Genomic DNA, 26,257 nt, shown 5'->3' on the forward strand with positions numbered 1-26,257 from the left:
TTGTTGCAGTTAGCTGTACATGTGTTGTGCATGTCAACTTTGCTATTGCAATTACAGTATGTGTTTTATGGATGGCATAGGGATGAATCATCCTTATGCTCCCCCACAACCTGCAAAATATGGTATGACATTGGGGTAATTGGGCCCCCCACACTCAAGTCACCTTTTTTCCACTACTACTTGCTGCCACTTAGGAGATTCATGGGGAAAAGCACTATCTGTCAGAGTTATTCCGATTCTCCACTGGGCATGTCCGTACTGCGTTCCGGCTGCGCCGCTGTTTTGTTACGTCCTCCGCCACGTGCCATACCACGCCAGCCGCGTCTCAGAAGTGGAGTATCTTGCTGCCCGACTCGCAGATTATACTGACTCTACAAGCATTTTACAGAACAATCGCGTGTCTACCTTCCACTCCATTCATGCCTTCTCTTTTCTGGTGCTGTTCTGATAAAAAAAAAGATCTGTGATGTCATATTATGTTTTTCCACCTCCAAGATGAATCTCTCACTGTCTGAGGACTGGACAGTCTCGCGCCCGGAATGCAGCGCAGACATGCTTGGTGGAAATTAGGGGGTTACTGTGTCAAAATGAGCTCTACGGTACATGTTTTTCGGTGTTTTTGAATAGGTTGAATAGATTGTATAGCACTGCAAGTTATTTTTCCCACAAGCTGTACAATAATGTACATAAATATTCAGTCCAATACAACAACTGTTTAATCTGGTCTCATATTTGTTCACAAGAAGAACATAAATTCATACTGTTATAGTAAAAAATGTAGCACGACAACACAAAAAGATGAAGTGTATTAGAGAGAGGTAAGACAAAGAGGACAGGAGAAAGAACTGAACTACTTTAAAAAGGAAAAATTATTTCTGTAAAATAGTGTGAACTTTATATTAATAATATTCCATGGCACATTTAAAAATTTTGTTTGTAAATGATGATGTAAATATCAACTGATCCTAGATTTACTTTTTGGAAATGTTTATGAGTTATTTTCTTTTTTTTTTTTTTTTTTTTTCAAATGAATATTTTCATGAACTTATTATACATGTTGAGAACAATATGTTGTACAAATGTATAAATAAAGAAAAGAATGAAAAGGTCTGGTTTCTTGTAGCTAGTTAGTGCAACGTTGTTTTAATATATTTTAAAATTCAATCCCATTTCAGTCACTCTTTTAGAATCTGTGTTATTCCTTAATTATTTTGCTATCTTATTTCAACACTGCCACTACAACGGAGAGCAGGAGAGTGATTTTACTGAGGCGTAACATTCTCAGTTCATCAGTCTCAATTGGTAAAGAGTGTATGCGTTGAAATATGTCTCCATCCAACCCAAATTGCATCTATTAACCGGCCCACTGTGGATGATTTGTGCTTACAGGAGACACAGTCATTTATAATTCAGTGGATTTTTTTTTTTATTCGACAAAAAGAAAAACTTTGCCTGGGAGCTAAATGTTCAGCCTTGAGATTATATCAAAGACATGGAGAGAAATGTGCTCAGCAACTATCATGACAACTAGCCTTTTGTCCGAGTCAAACCTCGACAAATCTCCCTGAAACATAATTATTGAGGTTTAAATATGAGGCCCCATTAAAACCAGCCCTGTGGCATCCAGTAACAAAGCAAAAGATGATGTATTGCACGTTGTATCACGCATCACATCAATCCTCAGCTGAGCACAAACGAATCAAACTATTTAAATGCTACATTAACCTTTTATCAACGCCAAACTGCAAGCCAGACATGGAATCTACTTGCTCCAGTGCTTATGTGTACCTTCACACATTAACGCTCACTGAAGCTGGATAGCCTGACAAATGCAATTTGTGTTCTCTGGAGTGGAGTTTGTGCTGACAAGACCTCTGTTCCACTGTGACTGCCACCAACAGTTTGAAGCTAGCCATAAGACGTCCGTTTTTGGGGAAAAAAGTCATTTCCCAAGACCCATAAAATTACTTCCAGCTCAACTGGCCGTGATAAGGGATCTGAGGATTTCAAATTAGTGACATTTTAATCTGGGTCTAGGTTAATTAAACATTTAAATAGGGGCTGAGCAAATCAATTAATCGAAATGAAAACTCAAGAGTAGAGAGACTGCTTCAGGGCATCTGAGGCTTTTTCACGGGTAGCTGTTGCGCAGATAAAAATCGGTCACCTTCCAGATGATGGGACTCTTCAACTACCACTCTTCCTTAATGGAACTGACATTGGTTGTAAGCTTTGTCATAAAACACTAAAATACTGTTTTAATGAGACTTCCTCTGGATGCTCAACAGCCTGTCACTAAGCCTGTGGCTCCAAAGCCATTCCCTTTTACGCATCTACCATTTTAGGCTTACATTTTACCCATAGCTCATTATCCTTAAGCACATGGGAGCAGGAATGGCTGGGGTGAAGGTCTGTGTGCTTTCAGTCCAAGTACTAGGCCATACAGAAGAGGCCATTTGTACAATGACTTCACTTTGGTTACTATAGAGAAGTGCAAGTGCCAATGCCTGATATTACATTACAAAATTACCCAAAACGAAGTTGTGTAATATCAAACCAGTCTGATAAAAATTGAATGCTGTGAAATAGTTGCAATGTCTTTGACCTCAGACAACAATGTACAATATGGCAGAGTAAATAACATGTTGTGAAAGTCTTGGAGGAAAAGGTCCATATATTTTAAGCCTAATATTAAAGTATACAGCTTACTTCTGAAATCACACTTTACCCTGACCAATGCCTCCCATATCATGCCAACACCTTTACTCCAATATTTGAAACACTTTTTCCAAAATGGTTGCCATTCTGGGCTGAAATTGAGATATTTCAATTAAGCTGTCAATTACTTATTTCCATTTGCTGATTATCTTTAGTGTATAAAATGGTCTGAAAGGGTCTGAGAAATTCTTCCCACAAATTCCCATAGGCCAAGGCAAAGTCTTTAATCAGCTTGTGTGTCCCGCAAAACAGTCCAAACCCCTAAGATTATCCACTTCTACTGAGAAAAGTAGCAGGTTTATACATCTCAGAAGCTGGAATTCAAATGTTGTTGATTGTTTTTGTCAATCAGCTCGACTGTTCATTTCAGCATTAGATGAAATCCTTTAAAATGTAGCTTCCCCTCAGGTGGACACTGGACAGTTAAACCTGTTTTTGCAAAGCTCCCACAAACTTCAGCTCCTATTTGAAACTTTTTTCCCAATTCCCAGTTTGAACCCTCAGCGGGAAAGAAATCAGTGCAAAGTGTCTCCAACCTTCACGTGCCGTCGTCATGTTGCTCAGCCTTTCAGGAAACACAGTCAATCACTCCTTCTGATGGCTGCAGGCCACAGAGAACCTGCAGCGCCATCTGGGAGCCCTGCCAAAAGGAATGTCCATCCACAGGGGTGACTGTGTGTGAGTGTGTGTGAATGGCTGTGTCTGAGGCCAGGTTGCCTACTGAGACAATCAAATCCACAGTGACAGCCAGTGGGCAAAACAAAGAGACATTCTTTTCAGACAATTCAGCTACTTTCAGGCTGTCAAAGAGTCAAAGGACTGCAGACTGCAGACAAAGAAAACTCCACGGGATGCTGGAGATGGAGAGGGAGAGAGAATAAGCTCAGGAAAAGCTGATTTAGTTTGCCAGGCAAACCTGCAGCATACCTGAGCCAGAAAATTAAAAGTGATTCAGCCACACACCGTGGTCTTGGACATCTGTAACAACTAAACCAATTTCGGTTCTTGCTCAAGTCCTCAACATTTGCCCAAGTTGACGCCAATTGCTATTTAAGAGAAAAAGAAGGGGGGATGTGAAATGCATCTAATGCTCTCACCATCTGTCGTGTTGTGTTCGCAACTGCAGCGGCCGTCGCTCCCACCACAATGTGCAAAGTGAAGCTTTCAGTGTGACGTTTTAGTGAAGATGTCCGGGCCGACAGGGCAGCACTGGGCACAGAGCCAGCGCCGTACAAATGTACACAGCTCATTTTATAGAGCGGGCGCAGAGCCTGAAATCCATGCCACATACTCAAACGCCACACACACACACACACACACACACACACACACACACACACACACACACACACACACACACACACACACACACACACACACACACACACACACACACACACACACACACACACACACACACACACACACACACACACACACACACACACACACACACACACACACACACACACACACACACGAAAACAGAGAGTGAAATACACGAATCATGTCTGGCCTTGACGCTGCTCTATTAATGGAAGTTGGGCCGACTGGTGAGTCAAGCTCTCAGCAGAGTGATACTGACATAGCGTTCCACCACGTTCAGTAAAAAACCAGGATATGCCTTTTTATTAGAACACCTATTTAGTATCTAGTCAACTTAAAGGAAGCGCGCTCAGCGTCTTTGCAAAGTCAAGAGAGCTTAGTGCCACAGAGTTGAACGACAACAGCTGACTCATGCTCACCCAAAGTGAAAGACAACAATCTTGCAGATCTTGCAGTAATCCTTACATTATGCATAACGCTACTGCAATCATCTTGTTCAAAGTGATCACAGTGATGCGGACAATAAGACTGATGCGAGTGGTGCTGAGAGCAAATGTTCTCAACAGCCAGGCTGAGACACTGGATTCTCCTTGTTACCTCAGCCATATGCTCTTGTTTCCTCCTCAATCTGTTATCGTCGCACTCCAGTTTTATCTGATTGGACATGAACTCCAAATGTAAGGCTTCATTACAGTTTTTGCAAAATGGCTATGCGTTGAATAAAGCTTGTTTTTCAAAGCTTTTTATAAATCTAGGGTTTGATACACAGTGATTGCACAGGAGCAGAACTGCAGTTATGTAAGCTGCGGACAACATATTTACATTCATTTGTGCTGAGAGCTTTTCATTAGACAGATAACCCTCTGATGATGTCAACCATGCAGCAGTAAATTAGCTATTGTTAAGAAATACAGAAATGCCAATTATAATAATTTGTTCACAAGAACTGAGTAGAGGATTGGGCAACGTTTACAAAAAAAAAAAATCCATATTATGCTTGAACAACTGCATCGTGTCTAACACAAAATAGCTTAAAACCATGCTGACAGTTTTTTTTTTTTTATTAAATGCACAATTTAGTAACATCTCCCCCACATGAAGCTACTCTGCCCACATTTCATATCTCAGGTTAGAGACAGTTGCAGTTTAGAATTCATGAAGCTCCAATTTTGATGAATTTCTCATTGAGTATTTTATCTCCTCTGTTTTTATCTAGCCCCACTAGCTGGGGATGTCAGTCAGTCATTTGCTCAGTCCACCACTTTGGTCCAGATGTAGACATCTCAACATTTTCTGGATGGATTGCTATCAAACATGTGTACAGACATTGATGTCCTCAGCAAAATATCTAAATACACTCAGCCCCCACTAAAAGCTGAAAATCTCCAGCATGTTCCACTTCAGGCTACACCTCAGTCAGTGATGTCAAATCAGGTGTTTTCCACAAGCTGTCAAAAGCAGATTAACTCACATAGGCTACGGACACGACACATCAGAAAAAAAAAAAAAAAGAAGAAAGAAAGTCCAATCACATTTGAATGGTCCTGTAAGTATTTTTAAAAAAAAAAGTGCTTGTTTCTGCTGTTCTTTAAACATGCTGGACAATGCGAGAATCTGATCTCAGCTTAATGGATTTGCACAATCAATTCTGTGCTGGATCCCAAGCAGACAAATGCCTCCAGCTGTCTGAGAAACAATGTCCTGGAGACTGCTTGGTCGGGGGGAAGTGAGGTGCGCGTGAGAGCCAAATCTGGGTAACTTGCACAAAAACAACGGTTCCTTTTTAAAAGAAGCCCATGGTGGTTCCCCATAATCGACCCTTACTAATGTACTTTAAATTGAAAATGAAGCTGCTATCTGGTCTGGTGATCTTTTTGACAAAGTCTTATGATGTTTTTGATTCTAAATACCCTGTCATGGGACAGGTCCCACACAGTGTTCACATTGTTATTGTGAGGGCTGCATTTGGGAGTGTGTGAAATCTAACCCATTCCCCACCCTTCAATTACATCACACCAGAGTGTTGCTGTTAAGTATGATTTTCTCTTGACTTACCATTTCATTTCAATGTATCTACCCTGTTAATAGGTTGTTTTTTTTAAATCCAAATATTCATATAGACCAAATTCTAATAAAATTTTTTAAAGTGCCCATATTATACTCATTTCAGGTTCATAATTGTATTTTGAGGTTGTACCAGAATATGGAACATGGTTTAATTTAAAAAAAACACCATATTTTTGTTGTACTGCACATTGCTGCAGTTCCTCTTTTCACCCTGTGTGTTCAGGTCTCTGTTTTAGCTACAGAGTGAGACATCTCACTTCTTTACCATCTTTGTTGGGAGGCGCACATGCGCAGTAGCTAGGTAAGGATCACAGCTAGCGGTTCGTTTCTCCAACTTCGGTCAGTACGAGGCAGGATTAGCCGGGAGACTTCTTCTAAACGAGGGCGCACTTCCAACTTTGCGTGGAATACCTGCAGAACAGGGACATGTAAGTAGTTCTTTTGTAGATTATGGGGAACTAGTGCATGTTGTAGCAGTGTTTTGCCATTGAGAACGAGCTAGCATGCTACGGTTAGCCACATTGTTTCGGCTAGTGACGTAGAAAGCCCTGCAGATTTTCTCACCTCAGTCTCCTCACCCAGAGACTGAAGGCAGAAGACATTCAGAAAGCCGTATCTAACTCAAAACAGCATGGATCTTTGTTTTTTTTCCAAGTTTGTATGTGTGCGGAAGCACCAGAGACACAAAATAACATCCCAAATCCCAGAAAAAGTGTTTTTTTCATAATATGGGCACTTTAAAAACAGGCCTCTTTAATCACCAGTCAAACTTCTTAACCCCTTTAATGCAGCCTATTAATGATTTGCAAAAGTGTAAACACACTGCACACTTGGTTTCTAGCCAGCACACATACCTAGGATAACTATTCCAAACCCCCCAAGCTCTTCCTAACCCAGACGAGGTGTGCATTCCTGGCCAGCTATCCAATACTGTCAAAGGAATCTGAAATTTCATCCTTTTCAACCCCCTCCCTCTTCTCCGCACCGACGCTCCTGCCACAGTTTAGTCTCCGAACCACTCTCTGCTCTCCTCACACAACTGTCTTTGTGCGCAAAAGCCTCAACACATGAACACACACAGTTCAAACGGATTTCAACACACAGGTAAACCTGCAAGGTGTCCAGTGCCAGCCAAGACAGGATTTTAGTGCAATTCAACAGATTTCTGATGACACAAGGCAGGACTGTGAGCTGTCTGGCACAGGTGTGATATAATACTAATAACACAGTGCTGAAACAAATTGTCGATCATCATAAAATATTTGATTAAAAGCCCTAAAAACATATTTTCTCAATCAGCTTCTTACTATGAGCGGTGGGATCCAAAATACCCAATTCATTTGGAATAAGGTAAAAATGTCACATATTTACACCCACCAATCAGAGTTAAGCAGTATTTGAATCAAAATGTGATGGCAGTCGAGGGCTTGTTTGCTTATGGTGCAAAACCACTGTCAATTAAATCTGATCTAACCACACAATCCCTTTGAAGCAGATTAGCTGGGTTTGAAAGTGTTAAAACTCTTCATAAATAATACCAGAATGTTTTTTCCCGCAAAAGCTTTAGCTTTAATTGCTGCATATTTAGTAATGGATATTTTATTATCATAATATTAGACTAAGTAATTTATCAAGCAAAAACATTCACTGGTTAGTTTCATAAAAGATTGCTGACTTGCTGCTTTCATCTGCCATTATTATTTGAATAATGTCCGGTTTGGGACTATTTGTCAGACCAGATAAGCAATTTAAAGACTAACATTTGGGTTCTAGGAACATATGATGAAGATTTCTTTTACTATTTTCTTCTATTTCATATTGACTAAATTATTATTCAACAAGGTAAGTTACAAAATCAAGTTACAGCCCTCCTGTGCCTTCATGAATGAGTCTAAACTTGCATCAACTCTTTCTCTGTGCGCTCTTGTAGGAGATTGGGCACCATCATACATGAGCTTTATTTATTGAGTGGGATAACAATAATATGAATGAGTTATGTATGCCCACACAAGCATGTAGGCACATCCACACATAAACACATAAACACACACATAAACACACACATCCACACACACACAAACATAAACACACACACACACACACACACACACACACACACACACACACACACACACACACACACACACACACACACACACACACACACACACACACACACACACACACACACACACACACACACACACACACACACACACACACACACACACACAAGTGGTGTGGAGACAGGGGCTGACCTCAGATTGCTGAGTCATCGTTGCAGCCACACCAGTACTGCTGTTTCTCCTCATCTGCTCGACTGGAGCTGATGCGTCACACTGGGAGCCCTTTTTTTCTTTCTAAAATGTGGCCCTAATCTGCAGCGACTTTTCCACAGCCATGCACCACATGAAAGGCACAAGGCCGCTGTCATTTAGCATCCCTTAACCCCAATAAGCAGGGCCGCCCAATGTGCAACAGTCAAAAAGTCACCACAAAAAGGAAGAAAAAAAAACACAATGCTCCCTCGCAAACTCAATAAAAATGTCTTTGTTGGTTTTACTTGAAACTGAAATATTCCCGAATTTAAAGTGTGTTCAAAAATCAGGCAAAAAACAGCCAACAGAGACATTGTTGAAATTACCGTTTTCTACTGATCCCACATTAATTTGAGTAGGGATGAACCGATTACCACTAATTTTGAGGGTTTTTCATTTCATTTAGATAACGGTCAAGACATCACTGCAAACATTTATTTACATCTCTGGCTTTGCGCCTCACAATTTCCTACAATTCCAAGACCTGATAACTGGATGGAAATATAACCTGTCAAAATGTAATAAATAAAGCTTGCTGTAAGCCAGTAATGCCATGCTGTCTTGTTAAATAACAACTTGAAAAAGCCAAAGAATATTCATGTTCGCCGGAGGCTACCAGACTAGCTCTATCATGCTTCTGTTTTGAATAACGTCACTACTTATCTGAATTATCAACAGTTATTTGGAACAAAGCTACAGGCAAATGTTTGATGTAGCTGCCAGAAAAGCAACATTTTAACCGTCCTGTAGAAAAATATCTGAACTACAGCTTCAATTTCTTCCATGGACACGCTGTGGGAATAAAACACTGCCAAGGAACTTTAAATCTTGTTCCCAAATGTAAGCCTCAGTCATTCATCATTTCTGAAGTCTGTGCCCTTTTATAAAGAAATAGAAACTTGTCCGGCTTCAATTCAAACCTAACTCATGTTCAGTGGAAAACGGTTCAACAACAGATCCACATAAGGTCACACCTAAACTAAAAGGCTGCTTTGTCCCATCAGCAAAAAAAAAAAAACTGTTGCCTTTAGTTTGGCCCACATGGCTGGGTTAAATCCACCTATTTGAAGCCAGCTCTTTTGTCCAGAAGGGAGAAAGTGAGGCATGTTGGATGGCAGGAGGCTCACTGATTGTTTAAAACTCACAAATCCTTTCAAACTGGAGGACGCCAGTCAAAACATGGCAGTAGCCTTTGATAAAGCTAAGACAGAGACTAATTAAACAGAGGAATGTGCGTTGGCGCTGATGGGACACTAGAAGTGTCAAACCTTTCAGATATTACAGTACAGTGTGTTCAATGCACCGCAAGTATCAAGTTTATTGTCTGAACAAGACATTAGCTTGTACCGGTAGACTTGAAGCAGATGAAAGGCAAACTGAAAGGTGAAACTGCCTTTTATCTGGAGAACTGTGGCTCGTGACCTTTGCTGGGAGGCGTCTGCCCTGCTAATGCATCACATTACTTTGCTTAATAAGTGAAATAAAAATGCATCCGAAAGTTGCAACACTCAATTTTAAAATGTCTGCTCGACCGTGGTTGCAGATGCACAGATGGGAAAAGCAATGATCAAGTTGCACCGAGTGGACGTAAACCCGTGTCTGAACCACTTTCAACGTATTAACATTCGACTGGTGATTACTACCAACAAACAGACTTGTTTGTCTTTGACTGGGCTAAAGAATTTGACAGGGCCTTTTGCATTCACTCACAAACTAACATTTAAAATCACAACTGGAAGGGGAATGGGGGTCAAAAGCTCCCCAAAAATCTGTGTTAAACAAGGCCCTTAACTAAATGAAAATTGTATAACTTTTATTGAGTAAAAGTACAGGCCAAAATGTGTTCAATGAAAACGAGGTATGCAACCCTCTGGGAGTTTTTATCCCCGGTGTAAATTAGTGGTCATAATGTTGGAAGAATAAAGTTTTACACCATTCCATGCCTTGTGCTTTCTTTCTTTCTTTCTTTCTTTCTTTCTTTCTTTCTTTCTTTCTTTCTTTCTCTCTTTCTTTCTTTCTACGTCACCTCCAGATACAGCCGACAATCTTGGCTTCCTGAAACCAGATAGCATCTAGAACAGTAGGGGAGCCGTTGAGATTATTTGTGTACAATGCCTGGAACGCTTTTACACCTGAGATGGCGATAAGGCACTCACCAAAGTGCTTATTTGGCTCACAAACAAAAACAGGCTGTGGTCATAAGCACGGTGTCTTTGTTGTCCACAGATTTAGGTCCTGAGCTTTCCAGCGCTATGGAATACTTGCTTCACAAGACGAGGATGAACAAATGTGTCTGTCTGCAAAAGGCCCTCGACATCCAGCGTGAAACAGAGCAGAGCTGAAGTGAGAAATAACCTCCCAGCTGGGCTCAGTCTCTGTTTACAAATGTCCCTACGATAACCTGCATTTTAATCAAACCGGGTCAAACTGAAGTCAGAGTCATCGGTAGAGGACGCATGATTACAAGCAGATGACAAGAGGAGCGCTCACTTCCTAGGAAACAATTATTATATTTTTTTTTTTTTAAAGGAGGAAAAAAAAAAAAAAAGGTCACTCTGGTGACTTTTAAAAAATAATTTACCTTGCTGAACGTTTGACCTACTTTTCCCCCCTTTGTGTGATGTTGAGATGGTGCAATAAGCATCACCAGATGGCCAGACAAGAAGCGTGAGTGGTGTGTGTTCAGTGCTGCATTCCAGCCTGTGTTGCATAGCCTGCCTGGCCTATACTGTGTAGACAAGTCATGCAAGGAACCCACATACACACATGCTCACGTGCAGCTCCTTTCAAAGCCTCCGTCTACAATAACAGTCCATCTTGATCGCGTTACATGTCCAGGCAGGGCGCTGGAAATCCACAAGCCTACTGTACTTCAGTTTCACATGTGCACTTTATCTTTCTGCAGTGCAGTCACTCGGGTCAGTCAGTCTGTGAGTCAGTCGCAGTTCAGATCTCCTTCCTCAAGAGTCTCCAGCCACCTGAGCTCTACTGCAACTTAAAAATATCTGACCTTTCTTGAATCACAAGCCAAGCAGGGACAGTCCCACCCAGTATGCCACACCAGGGGGGAAAACCAACAAAGCCATGACATCAAATAAGTGGAGAGGCTGCTAAGGCGGAGCTATGCGATGAGTGTGAGCAGTCAAAAAAAAAAGTTGGGGGGGGGGGGGATACATCAGGGTCAGGAGGTGGAGAGGGAAGGGAGGGGGAAGGGGTTGTCTTTGCATTTTACATTTCTGGCCAACCAAATTCCTAGATTTCAAACATTACCTGGAACCACCATAGACAGTATATAAACTGGACCAACAGAGCCCGTTGCTCTGGACGGACACAGTGAAGGATATTAGAAGCACTTTTCCGGTGAGGGCTGAGCGTTAGTGCGCAGCCTCCAACTGAGAGAGACGACGTAAATGTGACGTGAGCAACCTGTCTGAAAGTTGTAAGTCTTCTGGTAGCTGTGCCAAGAGAAATCTCAATCATTCCCAATCTTACAGAGACGGAGAGTGTAGGTATATGTAAGGAGATAGCAATAATTAGCCTGTGCCAATGTTAACTAAAATGCTAGTTAACATCAGTAATTAAACCTAAACAGCTCAAGTAAGTCGAAACTGCCTGTGAGCTTCACCTGTACTGTACGGTAATTCCTCTACTGTGCGACAGTAAGTCGCTTGGTTATGACACAATCGTTAGCCTATTTTTACAAAAACGTCTGCTACGGAGCCATAACGTGAGATACAAGGTAATGGAGCCTTTTATACATTGTCGTGTTTCTTTAGAAATAAACAATGGACAAATAGAGTCTTTAAACGCTTCTGATGTAAAATTATTCACTGTCAAAGTGACGTCAAAATGAATGGCAGTCAACGGAATGCTAACGGGAGCTGATCGTTTTGTGGCATCAAAATGGCGCCATAGGAGGTTCGAGTTCTGAAGCGAAGCTTACCCCCTTGGGGTAAGGAATTGTGGAAGAGGAATTGTAGGATCAAATTTGAATGTTCTTTATTCAGATGTTACAAATAATGTCTCTACAACAAGCAGATGTCATGACCAGCCAATAACATTTATTCCTAACAAATTATACTGCAGGTGATTTCAGGCAGGGCTGTAACAATCTTGTGTTTCACACAAAATTCACCAGTTAATAATTCTTTTCAATTTCATCATTTAGAAAAAAAGTAAACATTGCCCAAGGTATTATCTGCAAATGCTTGTTTGGCCGAATCAACAGTCCAAAACTAACAAAGATATTTAGTCAATACTGATATAAAAACTGAGAAAAGCAGCAAATGCTTAAATTTGGGAAACAACTGTTTGGCAGTTTTGCTTGATAACTGCCTCAAACAATGGATTGCCAAAATTGTTGTCAATCAATTCTCCATCGATCAACTACTCCTCAGCCATAACTTCATGTATTAGTTCCTCCTCCTAATGTGTGCTAATCGGTGAAATTGTTTGGCTGTAGTGGATAGTAAGTAGTAAAAGGAAACTAAATAAAGAAAGAGGGCTGTATTTGCTTGTGTGTGTGCTCGTCCTTACCTCTTGAAAGCCTCTGTGGGGTTCCTCTCACACTCTCCAGGCTGCAAATTGCTTTGCACAGCTGGGTCGCGCACCTTCTCCTCATACCCCGGCACCAGCCCGCTGCGGCAGATCTGAGCCACCAGACCTCGGATGAACCCGCCGATGCACAGCGTGTCCGAGTCGTCTGCCCGGCAGAAGTGGAAGGCCAGGGTCTGCTGTTGCATCCCCCGGTGTGTTCCCTGGGCCGATGTGGGCCATAACAGCTCGGTGCACAGTGCGGTTTTCCCGCTTCCCGGGCCCCCTACCAGCAAAACTCCCCAGGAGCTACCTGACTTTGTGGATTCTGCTGTCAGGGTGCCGGGGTTGGACGCACCCCCGCCGGACGTCAGCAGGGGCTGCTTACTGGGAGTGCTGGTCACTACGCTGAGGCTGTTGGTTTTCTCCTGGAGGCAATGCTGGATCTTATGGAAGACCCACTCCCGGCAGTAAAAGCGCTTCCCCTGCAGCAAACTGGTTTGGGCCATTTTGATCTAGTGCTGCTGTTCCACCTATTCCTCCTCTTCATAGGGGTCCCTTCATTCTGACCCTCACATTTTCAACTCCAGCAAAGGTCGGCAGTAAATTCGGACATCCATTTTGCCAGCTGAAAATGTGCCTCCCAGAAAGCAGGCTCAAGTCTAGCCGTCCTTGGTGTTGACGGTAAGAAGAGGCCAGAGTGAATGCGAGGAAGTAGAGCTGCTGCAGATGGCAGGAAAAAGCAGTCAAGCTATGCTGAGTTACAGAATATCTAGGTCAAAATAAAAAAAGAAATCAAAATTGACAATCAAACCATAGATTTTCCACCAACTTTTTCCACAGCTTTCCCACTGGTTGAACTGAGTGCTCCTTGTTATTATGAGTGTGTTGCTTTAGCATGGCGCTGGGCATGGCAGGGCACCCGGCTCTTGAGTGCATCCACTGGCAAACTCAAGCCACCGCCGCTTGATACAATTAGCCATGGGAGTTGCTGATATATTTCCGCTGATGCATTTCAGATGCTACCGGGGGTGACCAAAGCGTGTTTCCATTACATTAACATGGAAGAGACTGCCAGTGCAGAGTCAATTTCTCCAATAACACACTAAGCCTGGCTCGTTCCCTGGAAACAGACACAGAAATAAAGTCTAAATTAGGACACAATTCAAGTACAACATTATATTATATAATTATGCCCAATTAACCATCCTACTCAAGTGAAGGATGAAGGGCATAAACAATCACCAATACAAACATAACACAGTGCATTTATTGGCTAAAAACCTATAAGCAACACCATATAAGCCGCAACAGTTTGCCCCTACATGTTACAGTATGATGCACATTAGTGTTATAGATATTTTACAACCTACACAGAAGGGTTAACTCTATTCCTGCATGCCACAAAAGGTGGGTACGTTGGTTTTCGGCGCTTTCATCCTCCACAATCCACATCACAGCCTGCCTGCCCTGCAACTAAATTCTTGGCAGGGGTTCGTCCAGTTTCTCTAGTCTATCTACTGACCCCTTCCTTCCTATGTGGCTTTAAATCCCAAACAGTCCACATCCGTCCTGAACTGTAGGGGAGGGGAGTCCAAACGAGAGGACCCCCTTTCCTGCGTATACAGGGGTCATTTACATGGGTGGAAGTGGAAGGTAACCCACCTAAAACAGGGTTTAATCGCTTTTTGAAGATGACAGAAATCTTAATTCAGCGTGGATGATGGAGGGATCTTTTAAAAATGGGAGAGGACATCAAATTTAAGCTTCTCTTGAATTTGATTTCTGATGCTTTTTGGCTAACGGCATTTTAACCATCGTTTTTATTTAGCTCTTCATCACTGTCTACTACTGCCTCTGTACACTGGAGCAAATGCAAACATTAACCCCAGCCTCTCCAGCCAAGAACACACACACACACACACGCACACACAGTCTTGCTGGTACTTTGTAACGCTGCCAAATAACAAGGTTTTACACGGGCTGCGATACATTTCCACCTACGGCACTCCCTGCCTCCAACACAAAGCTTAACGTTTCCAAATAAATATGAAATATACCCAGGGTCAGTTGAGTTTTGAGGCGAAAGCCGACAAATAATCAATCAGAGCAAACGACATAAATCCACTCCAGTGACTGAAAAGGCAGCACAAGTCTTTTGTATGGCCACACAAACCTCACCCATTTCAAATGGGACACAATTTACACCTATGGGGGCTTTTTTTTTAAAACCGTCCATACTAGCTAACAGTTGCATGCTTAAGGAGAACCCCCCCCCCCAAAAAAAAATAAACCTTACATGTTCCCTGTCGTAATTCTGCAGACTAAAACTGTTCCTTAAACTTCAATATAGCACATTGTGGAGCGTTTCACTGTTTTCGCTACAGTTTGAAATATCTCTCACAGCCCCAAACGGTTTTCCTCTCACCTCTTGCCGATTCCTTTTGGTGTTTTTTTTGTGGGGGGGGGTTGCTGTGTCCGTAGTAAACACCCTTTCTGTCCACGTTAAAACCAAACGCTTCAGATAAACCATTCGACCGTTTCCTCCGGTGCAATTTAAAGCCCAAATGTCTGCATTTGAGCGACGTTCATATCTTTCTTTGAATCGGTCTTTTCTCTGGCTGTCGGCTCCTCCTGCTGCCCGACACAGCTCCACAGTGAGCCGACTGACTCTCCGCCTCCAAACACTCGACATTTCTCTCCACTGCATGCAGAGCACACACACCAATGAGCGGCGCAAGGTCTTATGGGACTTGCAGTTTTACCCTCTTGTCTCCATTAGTAAAATAAAATGAGGTGATCCCATAAATAATTGCAAATTATTTAGCCTATCGTCCCAAAGAATCATAAATGAACCACAATTGACTTGCTACTAGTAAATATACACACATAAATACAAAATTAAAAGTGTATTCATGTAATAAAATAATAAAAGCAGTAAAAACCCAGATGAATAAGTGAAACATGTTACATTGTTTTCTTTTTCATTCCTTAATTGGTACATTGTTGTAATCCAAAAGGAACCTTCAAGGAGGTTTACTTTGGCTTTTTACATTTTCAAGAATGTAGTAGTCAGTGTCAAAAAAAAGTAATATTTTATTCATTTAAAAAAATGCATTTAAGTTAAAACAAATGCCACACACTAGTTTTCTCCCAGAACATATGTACAGAACATGACCATCTCCAGTGGTAGCCTACTGGCTGATACAATATATTATAATGATATATGCAGTGTTGGGCAAGTTACTTCCAAAATGTAATACATTATAGATTACTAGTTACTGTCATTTGAGAGTAATTAGTTATATTACAATATTACTGTCTCTGAATTGTAATGCGTTACACTACTTTTGCATTACTTTTGAGTTATTTTCACCAAAATAACAGCAGAAGTTTGACTTGTCAGCTAGCTTGTGAATTTCACCACTGGATCAATAAAGTCTCATCTTTATCCACTTTAATACATCTCAGATTATTCATAATATTTTGTATAATTAATATGAATATGCAAAGTAACTAGCTATAGCTATAAAAAAAATAGATAAATTATTTGTACGATAGGCAAGTAGAAGAAAATGAAAATACTCAAGTACCTTACAGTTGTATTGAAGTACGGCATTGTTGTAAAATGTTTGTTTAAAGCACTTGAATAAGAAATTCATGTTGTTTAGTTTAAAACAGTCTAAAGGAAATTGTCAATTATAGTGTGATTAAAACTCACTATTTACATTATTTACAGTACTTGATTTACAGCTGATATGTGAAAAGGTTCACAACCTTATTTAACAGTAATTTAGTTTTACTGCGAACCATCACAGGAAGTGCTTTTATTTTGAAGTAGACTACACGGAAGTTGTCGGTTGTGTACTCTTGCTAACTTACTGAGATGCAACTGTTATGCATGTTGTTGATGCAACAAATACTGTCTATGGATGCAACATGTCCGTCAAGCTAAGTTGCTCACTTTCTTGTTTGTAAAACTGCAACTGTAATAATTATTACTGTTCATGACAGAAACATATTGAACAGTAAATGGTCACAGTAAAAGACAAGCGTTTTTGGTCGTCAAGCCATTCCACTACAGGCAGAGTGATGCTGCGTTCATGCCACCTCGGAATAACAGGCACCGCCCCCCTGGTTACGTTGTTTTTCCGACTGGCAGCGTTCACATGGTCGGGATGCGTGTTCTTCTTCTTCTGTTATATTGGCGTTTGGCATAACAACTTTTTGCATGACTGCCACCAACGGTTGGCCGTAGCCTAGAGCATCAGGTGTGTGCAAACATGGAGGCCACAATAACAAAAAGAACATCGGCAGGTGTTTTTTTGTGTTATCTGCAGGACAACGAACGGGAAAAGACACGGATAATGTTTTGTTTTTTTATACATAGGCCTATTTATGAATAATTTTAAACATGTTATGTCTGTGCATGTTTCTTGGCAGAGGCATTTGTCCACAATAAACAGTTTATTATCATTGAAATATGTTCAGTGAACCAAAGTCGCCTTGGGAACTCGGTTATCAAAATCCAGCCCGAGTTACTCTCCACTGCTGATAAACTGCAATGATTTACGTGTAAGCAAGCCTAAACATTAATTCCCGACATGTTTAAATCTGTCAGTGGCTCGGACACACTGCTGTCCGAGCTGACATACCGTCACCTGTTGGGACACACCGTGCGTTCATGGACATCGGAAAAACGTTTTTCCGAGTGAAAACATCACCATTCACGTAACTTCCTGTGGGAATCGGAGGTGGGAAACTCGGGCTGGATTTTGATAACCGAGTTTCCCAGTTGGTGACGTGTTGTTGACAACTGACGTTTGATGGAGGCGACTTTGGTTCACTGAACATATTTCAATGACAATAAACTGTTTATGGTGGACAAATGCCTCTGCCAAGAAACATACACACAACACAAACACCTGGCGATGTGCTGTTTGGATGCTCGCATAACAAAACAGCAGAAAATCTTTTGTTATTGTGGCCTCCATGTTTGCACAAACCTGATGCTGTAGGTTACGGCCAACCGTTGGTGGCAGTCATGCAAAAAGTTGTTATGCCAAACGCCAATATAACAGAAAAAGAAGAACGCGCATCCCGACCATGTGAACGCTGCCAGTCAGAAAAACAACGTAACTAAGGGGGCGGCGCCTGTTATTCCGAGGTGGCATGAACGCAGCAACAGATGTTATGAAATACTCACGGCTTTTTTTTTCCTGTGAACAAATCCTTCCCGGTGTTGGGAAATTCTTAAAAAATTTTGCGTTAAAATGCGTTGTAACTCGCGTTACTGAGATTGTAATTGGTAATAATATTACCGAAATTTAATTAGTAATGCGTTATATTACTGCGTTTCAGCAAAAAGGAATACATTACTGTAATTGCATTACTTTTGTAACGCGTTACTCCCAACACTGGATATATGATAATCGATAATAAGACAAAATGCAAAATGAGCAGGTGTGGCCTACAGTGTAATTACCATTGCATCCTGTAGTAAAAACACACAAAAACAAGTGCAACTACACTTCCGTTTTTTTGTTTAGTGGAGTTGTCTTTTTAACACATTAAAGATTGGGGAAATGATTTGTTATTTAGCAAAGACAAAATTTAGCATACACATTTTTAAATGAACGATGATGAATGGTTGTTTCGTGTCTTTAGAAAAAAATATGGTTTGTTTTAAATATATGTAACTGGGACTCCCTGTAGGCAGTATTGATACTGAGTAGTTAAATGAAATGAAGAAAATTGATTGAATTGACTGAAATGTATTATGAGTCTCATAACACTAAACATTCCTCTTTTTTTTCCTCTGAACATATAAAATCCTGCCATAAAAACAAATCATTAAAAGCAGCATTAAAAACAACTGCTACTGACTTCAAAACAAGCCATAAATCTGAAGAACAAGGCAAGGACGAAATCCAAACCCTGATTATTTAGACTGTGTGTTTATGTGCCATGGTGGTCGGCCCAAATCTGTGGTTTGTTTTTCACACACACAGAGGCTGCCAGCATTAAAGTAGTAGATGCAAATGATGAGATTATGTTTTGAAAAACTGTATCCCATCCTTCTCCATCAGTGAGTTAGTACAAACATTCCTGGGTTGGATGTTGGCAGCGTTGCTTTGATGCTACAGTGAAATGTGCCTTTTGGAGGTGGCCTAAGACGCAATAGTTTTGTCTTTAAAAACATGATGTAAAAGTTGTTGGCTTCCTGTTTCCATTCTCCCCAAGGCGTCTCATTGCAGGGCATCCTGTGTATTTGCAACATCTGCCCATGGCTGCTGATGAATAGGTTCAGACAGCACCAGAAATTAATAATACAACATTGAACAGCATGTGCTCAACAGAATTGTGGCTTACTGAAAGTTATCATTTAAGCAATGCCACAGATAGTATATGCTACATATTGGAGCAGGCTTTATCCCATATTATCATTACAATTAAATTACTCATACTTAGTTATGTATGTTTATGGATCTGCGGGAAAGTAATGAACAAAGTATTAATCAGAAATGAAAACATTATCAGGTTGTTCTTTCCCCCGGTCCAACTGTTAACTGTGATGTGTTTCAAACCTCACAGCTGACACGCCAGATGTTGTCATTGTTAGTGAGCAGCTGGCAGGTGTGTGTTTTGGAAATCACATTTTAGTTTTGACAATAATTTGAGGAGGCATCCCATTATTTTGCAGCCTGAATATGAAGGCTGATACTTTGTTTTTATTTGGCAATGTCCATAGATTGGTGCAGATTTATTCTGAATAAAAGCAAAAAAAGAACTTCAGCCATTTCATGTCATGTCATGTCTTTTTTGTATGGTTGTGTTTCATCATAGCCCACCATGAATCAAAACAGCTTGTTTTTTTTAATTCAAGTGAAATTCAGTTTGACCCCTAACCCTAACCTGTTTGCTGTGTGTTTCAGCTGCAGCTGCAGAAAACCACATTTTATTTGTTACATAAGCCACTTTAGAAATGAAAAAGCACTAGTGAGCAAGTTGTAGAAGTTTGTTTTCCTTCCTTCCATCAGGGATGCACATGGGGATTGCAGGTTGATGTGTTTTGATCTAACTGGAGGCTGCTGATCTTACAACTTATTCATCACTCCCTGAGGAAACACTTCAGGGACTTTTTCTTCAAGTTTTAGCTGCAGTAGGTTCTAGTAACTGACAGTGTTACCAGCTGATGCTGTCTGTGCTCTCTTGAAGATAACCCACTCTTGTGTTGAAGTCAGTTTCCACTACAAATTGTGGTTCCTGTAGTGCTGCCCTCTTAGGTTTTAATTCATGTTAACAATAAAGGTTATGGTTGGGTGTCACAGAGACAGGTTATTGTAAGGGCATACACAAATCGATGTGGAAACCGACTGTGACACAACACCTAACAAAGAACAAAACAATAATGCAATGGAATACAAGCCTGTAGTGACTGCAGCATTGTTGCACCTTAATGGGTATGTTAAGGCACTCATAGCACTTAAGGTTAACACTTTGGTCAAAGAGATATTTTGCTTATTTACATCCAGCTCTGTGTCATGGCTGTGTGGGCATTGTCGAGTCGAGGTCTGTCGAGATCCGAAACAACATCTGAAAGCATTGCCCACACAAAGATGACACAGAGCTGGATCGGCAAAATATCCCTTCAAGGTTAGGGAAATGTCATGGTTCTGGTTAGTGACTTGAATCCCAAGACACAACATGTTTTGAACAACACAAATGTTGTCACATTTACCGAAAACCACAATCTTTCCCTGACTGTAACCATAGTGTTTTGGTGCTTAAAACAAACCACAGTCTGGCTGCAAAGCCCAGTCTCTGTTCTACATATAGAGATTATAATGTAATTGTGAAAACAATTTAGTAATATATAAATGTAATTTCTAGGAGACAGGGTTGGACCGCCAGCAAACTCTACAAAAACACAGGTTGTTTCTGAACCCTCAACTACACTCTCACTTAGAGATAGCAAATTGGGAAGAACTGAGAATTATGATAATGTTGTTTGATGACGCAGAACGGCTGTACGCTCACTCAGTGAGAAGTATGACTGTAATTTACATAACTTACACAACCATCAGGTCATTTGCAGTAGCAAAAGATGTGGAGGACTCTTGTAAAATTACAGTCTTTGTGTGGTGTAAGTGAAAGTACAGAATCAGAAAAGTGTATAAGGCCTTTGACCGTTATTATGTGCAACATGCAGCACAGCCAACCAGGCAACTAGGGGCCCGCTTTGCTTCTAGTTATTTGAGTTTATTATTGTGCTCACATGGTGCACATTCCAAAATGTGAGGGACAGCGGCCCCATAAGAGGTAATCTGGCCATAATATACAGCAAATGAGTATATATCTGTACAGTACAGTGCACTTTGTCACTAAACAGTTTTAAATTGCTCCATCTCTTAAGTTGACCACAAAATATATTTTTACCAAATCAACCATATTTTAGAAGTTATAATAACGCAGAGAAACTGCAAGCCAGACACGTATGTCTGAAAAACCAACAGTAATGAGCCTAAGTTTGATAAAGTCCCTATAAACACTCTCATTACTGAATTCCACAAACAAATTAGACCACCTACCGGAATATTTTAGGAAAATGATGGTTACCTTTTTGTTAGGTTTATCAAAAAGCAAAATAAGCACTCAGCCGAAATAATAACAGTGTTGTGAAAAAAATAACACTATTACAACAACAGTAGGAAGCCTGATGATTAGGAAAAACAAAACACTCTCTATATTTACCAGCTGACCACTGTCTATTCCGCAGCAAATCAAGCTTGATTCCCCGCAGAGTGTTTAAAACAGTAAATATTACATCAAGGACTCCCATTATTGAGTGTTATATAAATTTCCCTCACTGAAAACTTGTAGACGTTGGTTTTCATTCAGTTACTGTTCTGTCAGATGTGTGGAGGTGCCCCCTGTGGATGCGGAGAGGAGTTAAACAAATCAATACTATATTGAACTGCCCTCCAGAGTCATAACAACCACTGATCAACCTTACATGATACTTCATCAGCTAAATCCTCAACAAATAAGCAAGACAAAGACAAGACAAAGATGAACTGTTTGGGTCTTGTTTTCTACCTATATTTCTCCAGGTAATTATAAGGCTGCATTAAATACTTTCAATAAATCTATTAATTGGTGATCCCTTAAGTTTTCCTTTTACACTATCATCAGGTCCAGTATTTTGGTTTATGACAAAATACCTGCAAAACTAATGGCTTTCCCATCAGTCTAATCTTCACCTTGTGTTGTGGTGCTAATTAGCAATTGTTAGCATGCTGACATGCTAAACTAAGATGGTGATAATAGTAAACATTACATGCGTAACATCAATATGTTAGCATTGTCATTGTAAGCATGTTAGCATTTAGCTCAAAGCACGACTGTAGATTCTTAGTCTTGGTTTATCATCCAGCATGGAAATCGTCTCTTTATATTTAGTCTGCATCGATGACATTTCATTTCCGGGATTGTTCAGGTGCTGCTGTAAATTCCGCCGGATGTCCATCACCTTCCGGTTTCTTTGTGTTGGCATGAACTCCGGTCTGCTAGGTGAAAATCCAGTGTTGTTTGACCCATCCACCACCCCAATCAGCCTCCCTACGCGGAATTTCTGGCTTATAAACTATTCGCTACCGTTGTCGCTCTTAAAGGTGCTGTAGGTAGGATTGTGAAGATCCAGGACTTTTAACAATTTTAACATCGACAACTTCACAGTCCCCCCTTTCCGCTAAAGCCCAAATCGGTCTCCTAAGCCTCTCCTCTCACAAGGGAGAATGAATGTGTGTGCATGAGCAGTGATTGACACGCATTTAGACACCCCCCTCCCCCCCCCCGGCCCTGATTGGTGCATCTGAACCAGGGAGCTGTGGATTTTTGCAAATCACACTACAGGCTGTAGGTGGTGCCAGAGGAGCCAGCAAATAGCCAGCAAATATATATATATATATATATATATTTCAGCAAATATGACAGAAAGTTAATTTTATAAGTCTTACTTACTGCACCTTTAATACTACGTTATCCTTAAGTGCCGCGCAGATGTCCTCTGCCCAGTGTGTTACATACACGCACTGAAGGCTTATTGCCTATACCTATAGGCAAATTTTTTATACCACATTGCACACTGACATACATTATGAGGGCAGTTCTTAAAGAGTGCTCAGTAAAACACTAGTATTCTCCAATCTGCCTGCCTTTCCAGTATCAGCAGGAGCCAAGTAACAAGCTTGCTCCTCCCCACAGGAAAACTCCAACGTCGCATGTTGGTGTTTATTCCATTCTTTTACATCGAGACCGATGTATATATCCACTCCCACCGTGCTCACCAATCTGCCGTATTCACATAATTGCACTACTTTTTCTGTATTTTGGCCAACTAAATACCAACTGGTCCAAGTCACATAGTCCTCAGGAGGCTGGATTAGCATGAGCTGCCATGATTGTTCCCTCTTTTGTGAATATTCAGAAATATTCTCCACCTCATTATTAACAGTGCGATGACGCACATTTGGTGATTGGGGTTTGGCTCAGGGACACTAGGTTTGATTTTGAAAACTGAGTTGGACTGGTCCATGTCTTCTCTCTTTTGTGTCTCTTCTTCTCTCTGACTTGGCCGTTGCTCCAGAGTGCTGTAACATGTAAGCTATGGAAAGCTGGTATTGTGGTTGTTTTGCATGTTTGACTGAAACAAGGGCTGAAAGTGCGTTGTTTCTTTGCTGTGCTTGTTCCTCATTAATCAGCTAATTAGCATAAAGGCCACTGTAATGTATATAAGCTCTGCGGAAGATGTCTGTGCTTATGTTCAATCATGCAGTATCCATGCCATTACTTTGTTAGCTAATGCTAATGTTGCGTTATAAATAAAGGCTCATATTGGATGTTGCACATTGTTTACAGCTGCAGTGCCTAATAAATAGAGGTGACAGAAGCACAAAGAAAGCAAAGGCTGAAGGAGGCAGCTAAAGGGAGCTTTGTTATAAAGCTGGTTTCAAAGCAGCAGCAGCCAACAGCTGAATAATGATGACTGAAACTCCCAGCAACTGGTTCTTACACACAACCTACAAAGCTATATTTCTTTCTGTATATTTCGGAAGTTGCTATGTATTTATGTAATGTAAAAACCACATGCTTATGCCCATCTGCATTGCAAATTTAGTGAAATGGGTGTTTTTAGTTTGACACTGCTGTTTGCACATCCAATTTCTATATTTAGACCCAAGCAGGATAAGGACTTTGTTTCAAATTGTATAACATAAGTGCTGAAACAATACCTGACATTTGGAACTGATACGGAAATACTATAAAAGCCAAAGCTCAAAGAAGCCAAAGCTTTGTTTAATTTTGTCTGAACATAAGCAGCCATACAAGAACATGAACAGAAAAAGCAATAAATGCCAATGTTTTGGGCAGTTTTTCAGAATGAGTGCTGCAGTCACATAATAAGTAGTGTTTGATAACGCTATGCAGGAAATAATAGTCTACAAAGGACGAGGAACAAAGAATCAACAAACTGGATTATAGCTCCTGAACTTCATTGGACTGGACAAGCAACGCCTCGACCCTATGGTCTTACCGTAATGGCTAACATGAGAAAGGGTAGAGATTCAATGCCACGTTCAACTAAATAAGATAAATTAAGCACTTTTAATGTCACTCAAGATACATTGTCAAAAATCTAATAGTTGTAAAAACAGTTATCATAGAAAATACAAAAAGATACAAAGAAAAAATATTTAAATATATTTCAAAATATAGGGATTGTGGTATACCAACATTGTATATGTTTAAATAGATCCTTTCCTGGCTGGAAAATATTTGTAAATAGGGATGAAATCTCCCCTCCAAATGTAGAATATGGATTTACTGCAGTTATCACAATACTGGAGAATAATAGACCTTTTTCCACAGCAGATGGTGTGTGTGTGTGTGTGTGTGTGTGTGTGTGTGTGTGTGTGTGTGTGTGTGTGTGTGTGTGTGTGTGTGTGTGTGTGTGTGTGTCCCCGCATACATATATATGAGATACGTGTGTGTGTGTGTGTGTGTGTGTGTGTGTGTGTGTGTGTGTGTGTGTGTGTCCTGACATGACATTTCATTTGATATAGTGTGGCTGACACAAGAATGAGGTTATACAGTTGGGGGAGGGGGATATGTTGTTTTATTTCAGCCACCACCTCTCAAAATGTCCAAGCAGGTCCCCGCAGTAAATACTGCGTCATTTTACGGGAATGACTTCTACACAATGACAAGCAAAATCAATATCTAACCACCCAGAATGATAATGTGGTAATAATGAACAATGGCGATGCTGACCGTGATAACTCATGCAACAGCACTTCACTCAGTCTCTGAATAGAGGCTGAGTAAAACATAATTGGCAATCATGGAGCCTGAAGCTACAGGCCTGTAAGTGCTAATTTGCAATCCCAGGGTGGGGCAACGCTTGCTCCTCAAGAGTTTACTTGTGTGTGTGTGTGCCCCAAGTGTGAATATATATGTGAGAATGTGTGTGTCTGTGTGTGTGTGTGTGTGTATGTGTGCGCACTCATCAAAAATAATTCAAATGCATGATCAATTTCTGTTACTATGGGTGATGATAAGCGGTGCAAAAACAGATTGAACCTGGCATGTACCTTGGTAGCATTCACAGCTGATTAGTGTGTCCATTTATTTATAGAATATTATTTCATTGAAGTGATTCGTGGTGGCACACACTCTAATGCTTCAATGCTTTGAACGTCACCCAGCAAGCAAATGCACTGGAAAAAAAAGTCCCGTATCAAATATTTTTGGTCTGTAAGTGAGTACCTCAAATTATCACCCAGCGTTTTAGTGTCTTTCAGTTCGTTGTTTTAATTGTATGGTCAACGACTCTGCTGTACCTACCTCCCTCATCAGCGTAGTTTTCAGCCACAGCAAACACCTGTTTTCAGCAATAAAGGTCCTAAAATCTACTGTACGCTACCTGATGAGCACCAAACTCAGGCGGAAAAAGATAGCAACTAGCTGATTAACATGGTGAATGTTGTGGAACATCTAGCAGCTATATATATATATATTTTGTTAATTTGCTATTATGCTCTGACATAGGTTTTCTCATAGCTTCATTTCCCGTCAAATGACAGCTCAATCATGACATATATCTCATTTTTCTGGTATTCTATACACTCGCTAATGTCAGTTTTCAAATTATGTTGCCTTTTTATGAAGGATGTAGGGCCCAAAGGCCTTTAGAGCAAATAGAGATTTTCTCTTTTTCCTGTCAGATTGGACAA

General features: G+C 40.7%; 1 protein-coding gene across 1 annotated transcript in view; it reads right to left on the bottom strand.

Annotated features, from left to right (window-relative positions):
* The window catches only part of ankrd50 (ankyrin repeat domain 50), a 41,447-nt gene extending 25,803 nt beyond the window's left edge, over positions 1-15,644 (bottom strand). Inside the window, exons 1-3 of the mRNA XM_039813218.1 lie at positions 15,391-15,644; positions 13,795-14,085; positions 12,966-13,685 (exon numbers count right to left, since the gene is read on the bottom strand). Of these exons, the coding sequence (XP_039669152.1) occupies positions 12,966-13,471 (506 nt within the window). The 5' untranslated portion in view covers positions 13,472-13,685; positions 13,795-14,085; positions 15,391-15,644. The remainder of the gene's footprint in view (positions 1-12,965; positions 13,686-13,794; positions 14,086-15,390) is intronic.
* Positions 15,645-26,257: the final 10,613 nt, after the last annotated feature.

This window comes from Perca fluviatilis, chromosome 10 (assembly GCF_010015445.1).
Source record: "Perca fluviatilis chromosome 10, GENO_Pfluv_1.0, whole genome shotgun sequence".
NCBI classification, from domain to species: Eukaryota; Metazoa; Chordata; class Actinopteri; order Perciformes; family Percidae; genus Perca; species Perca fluviatilis.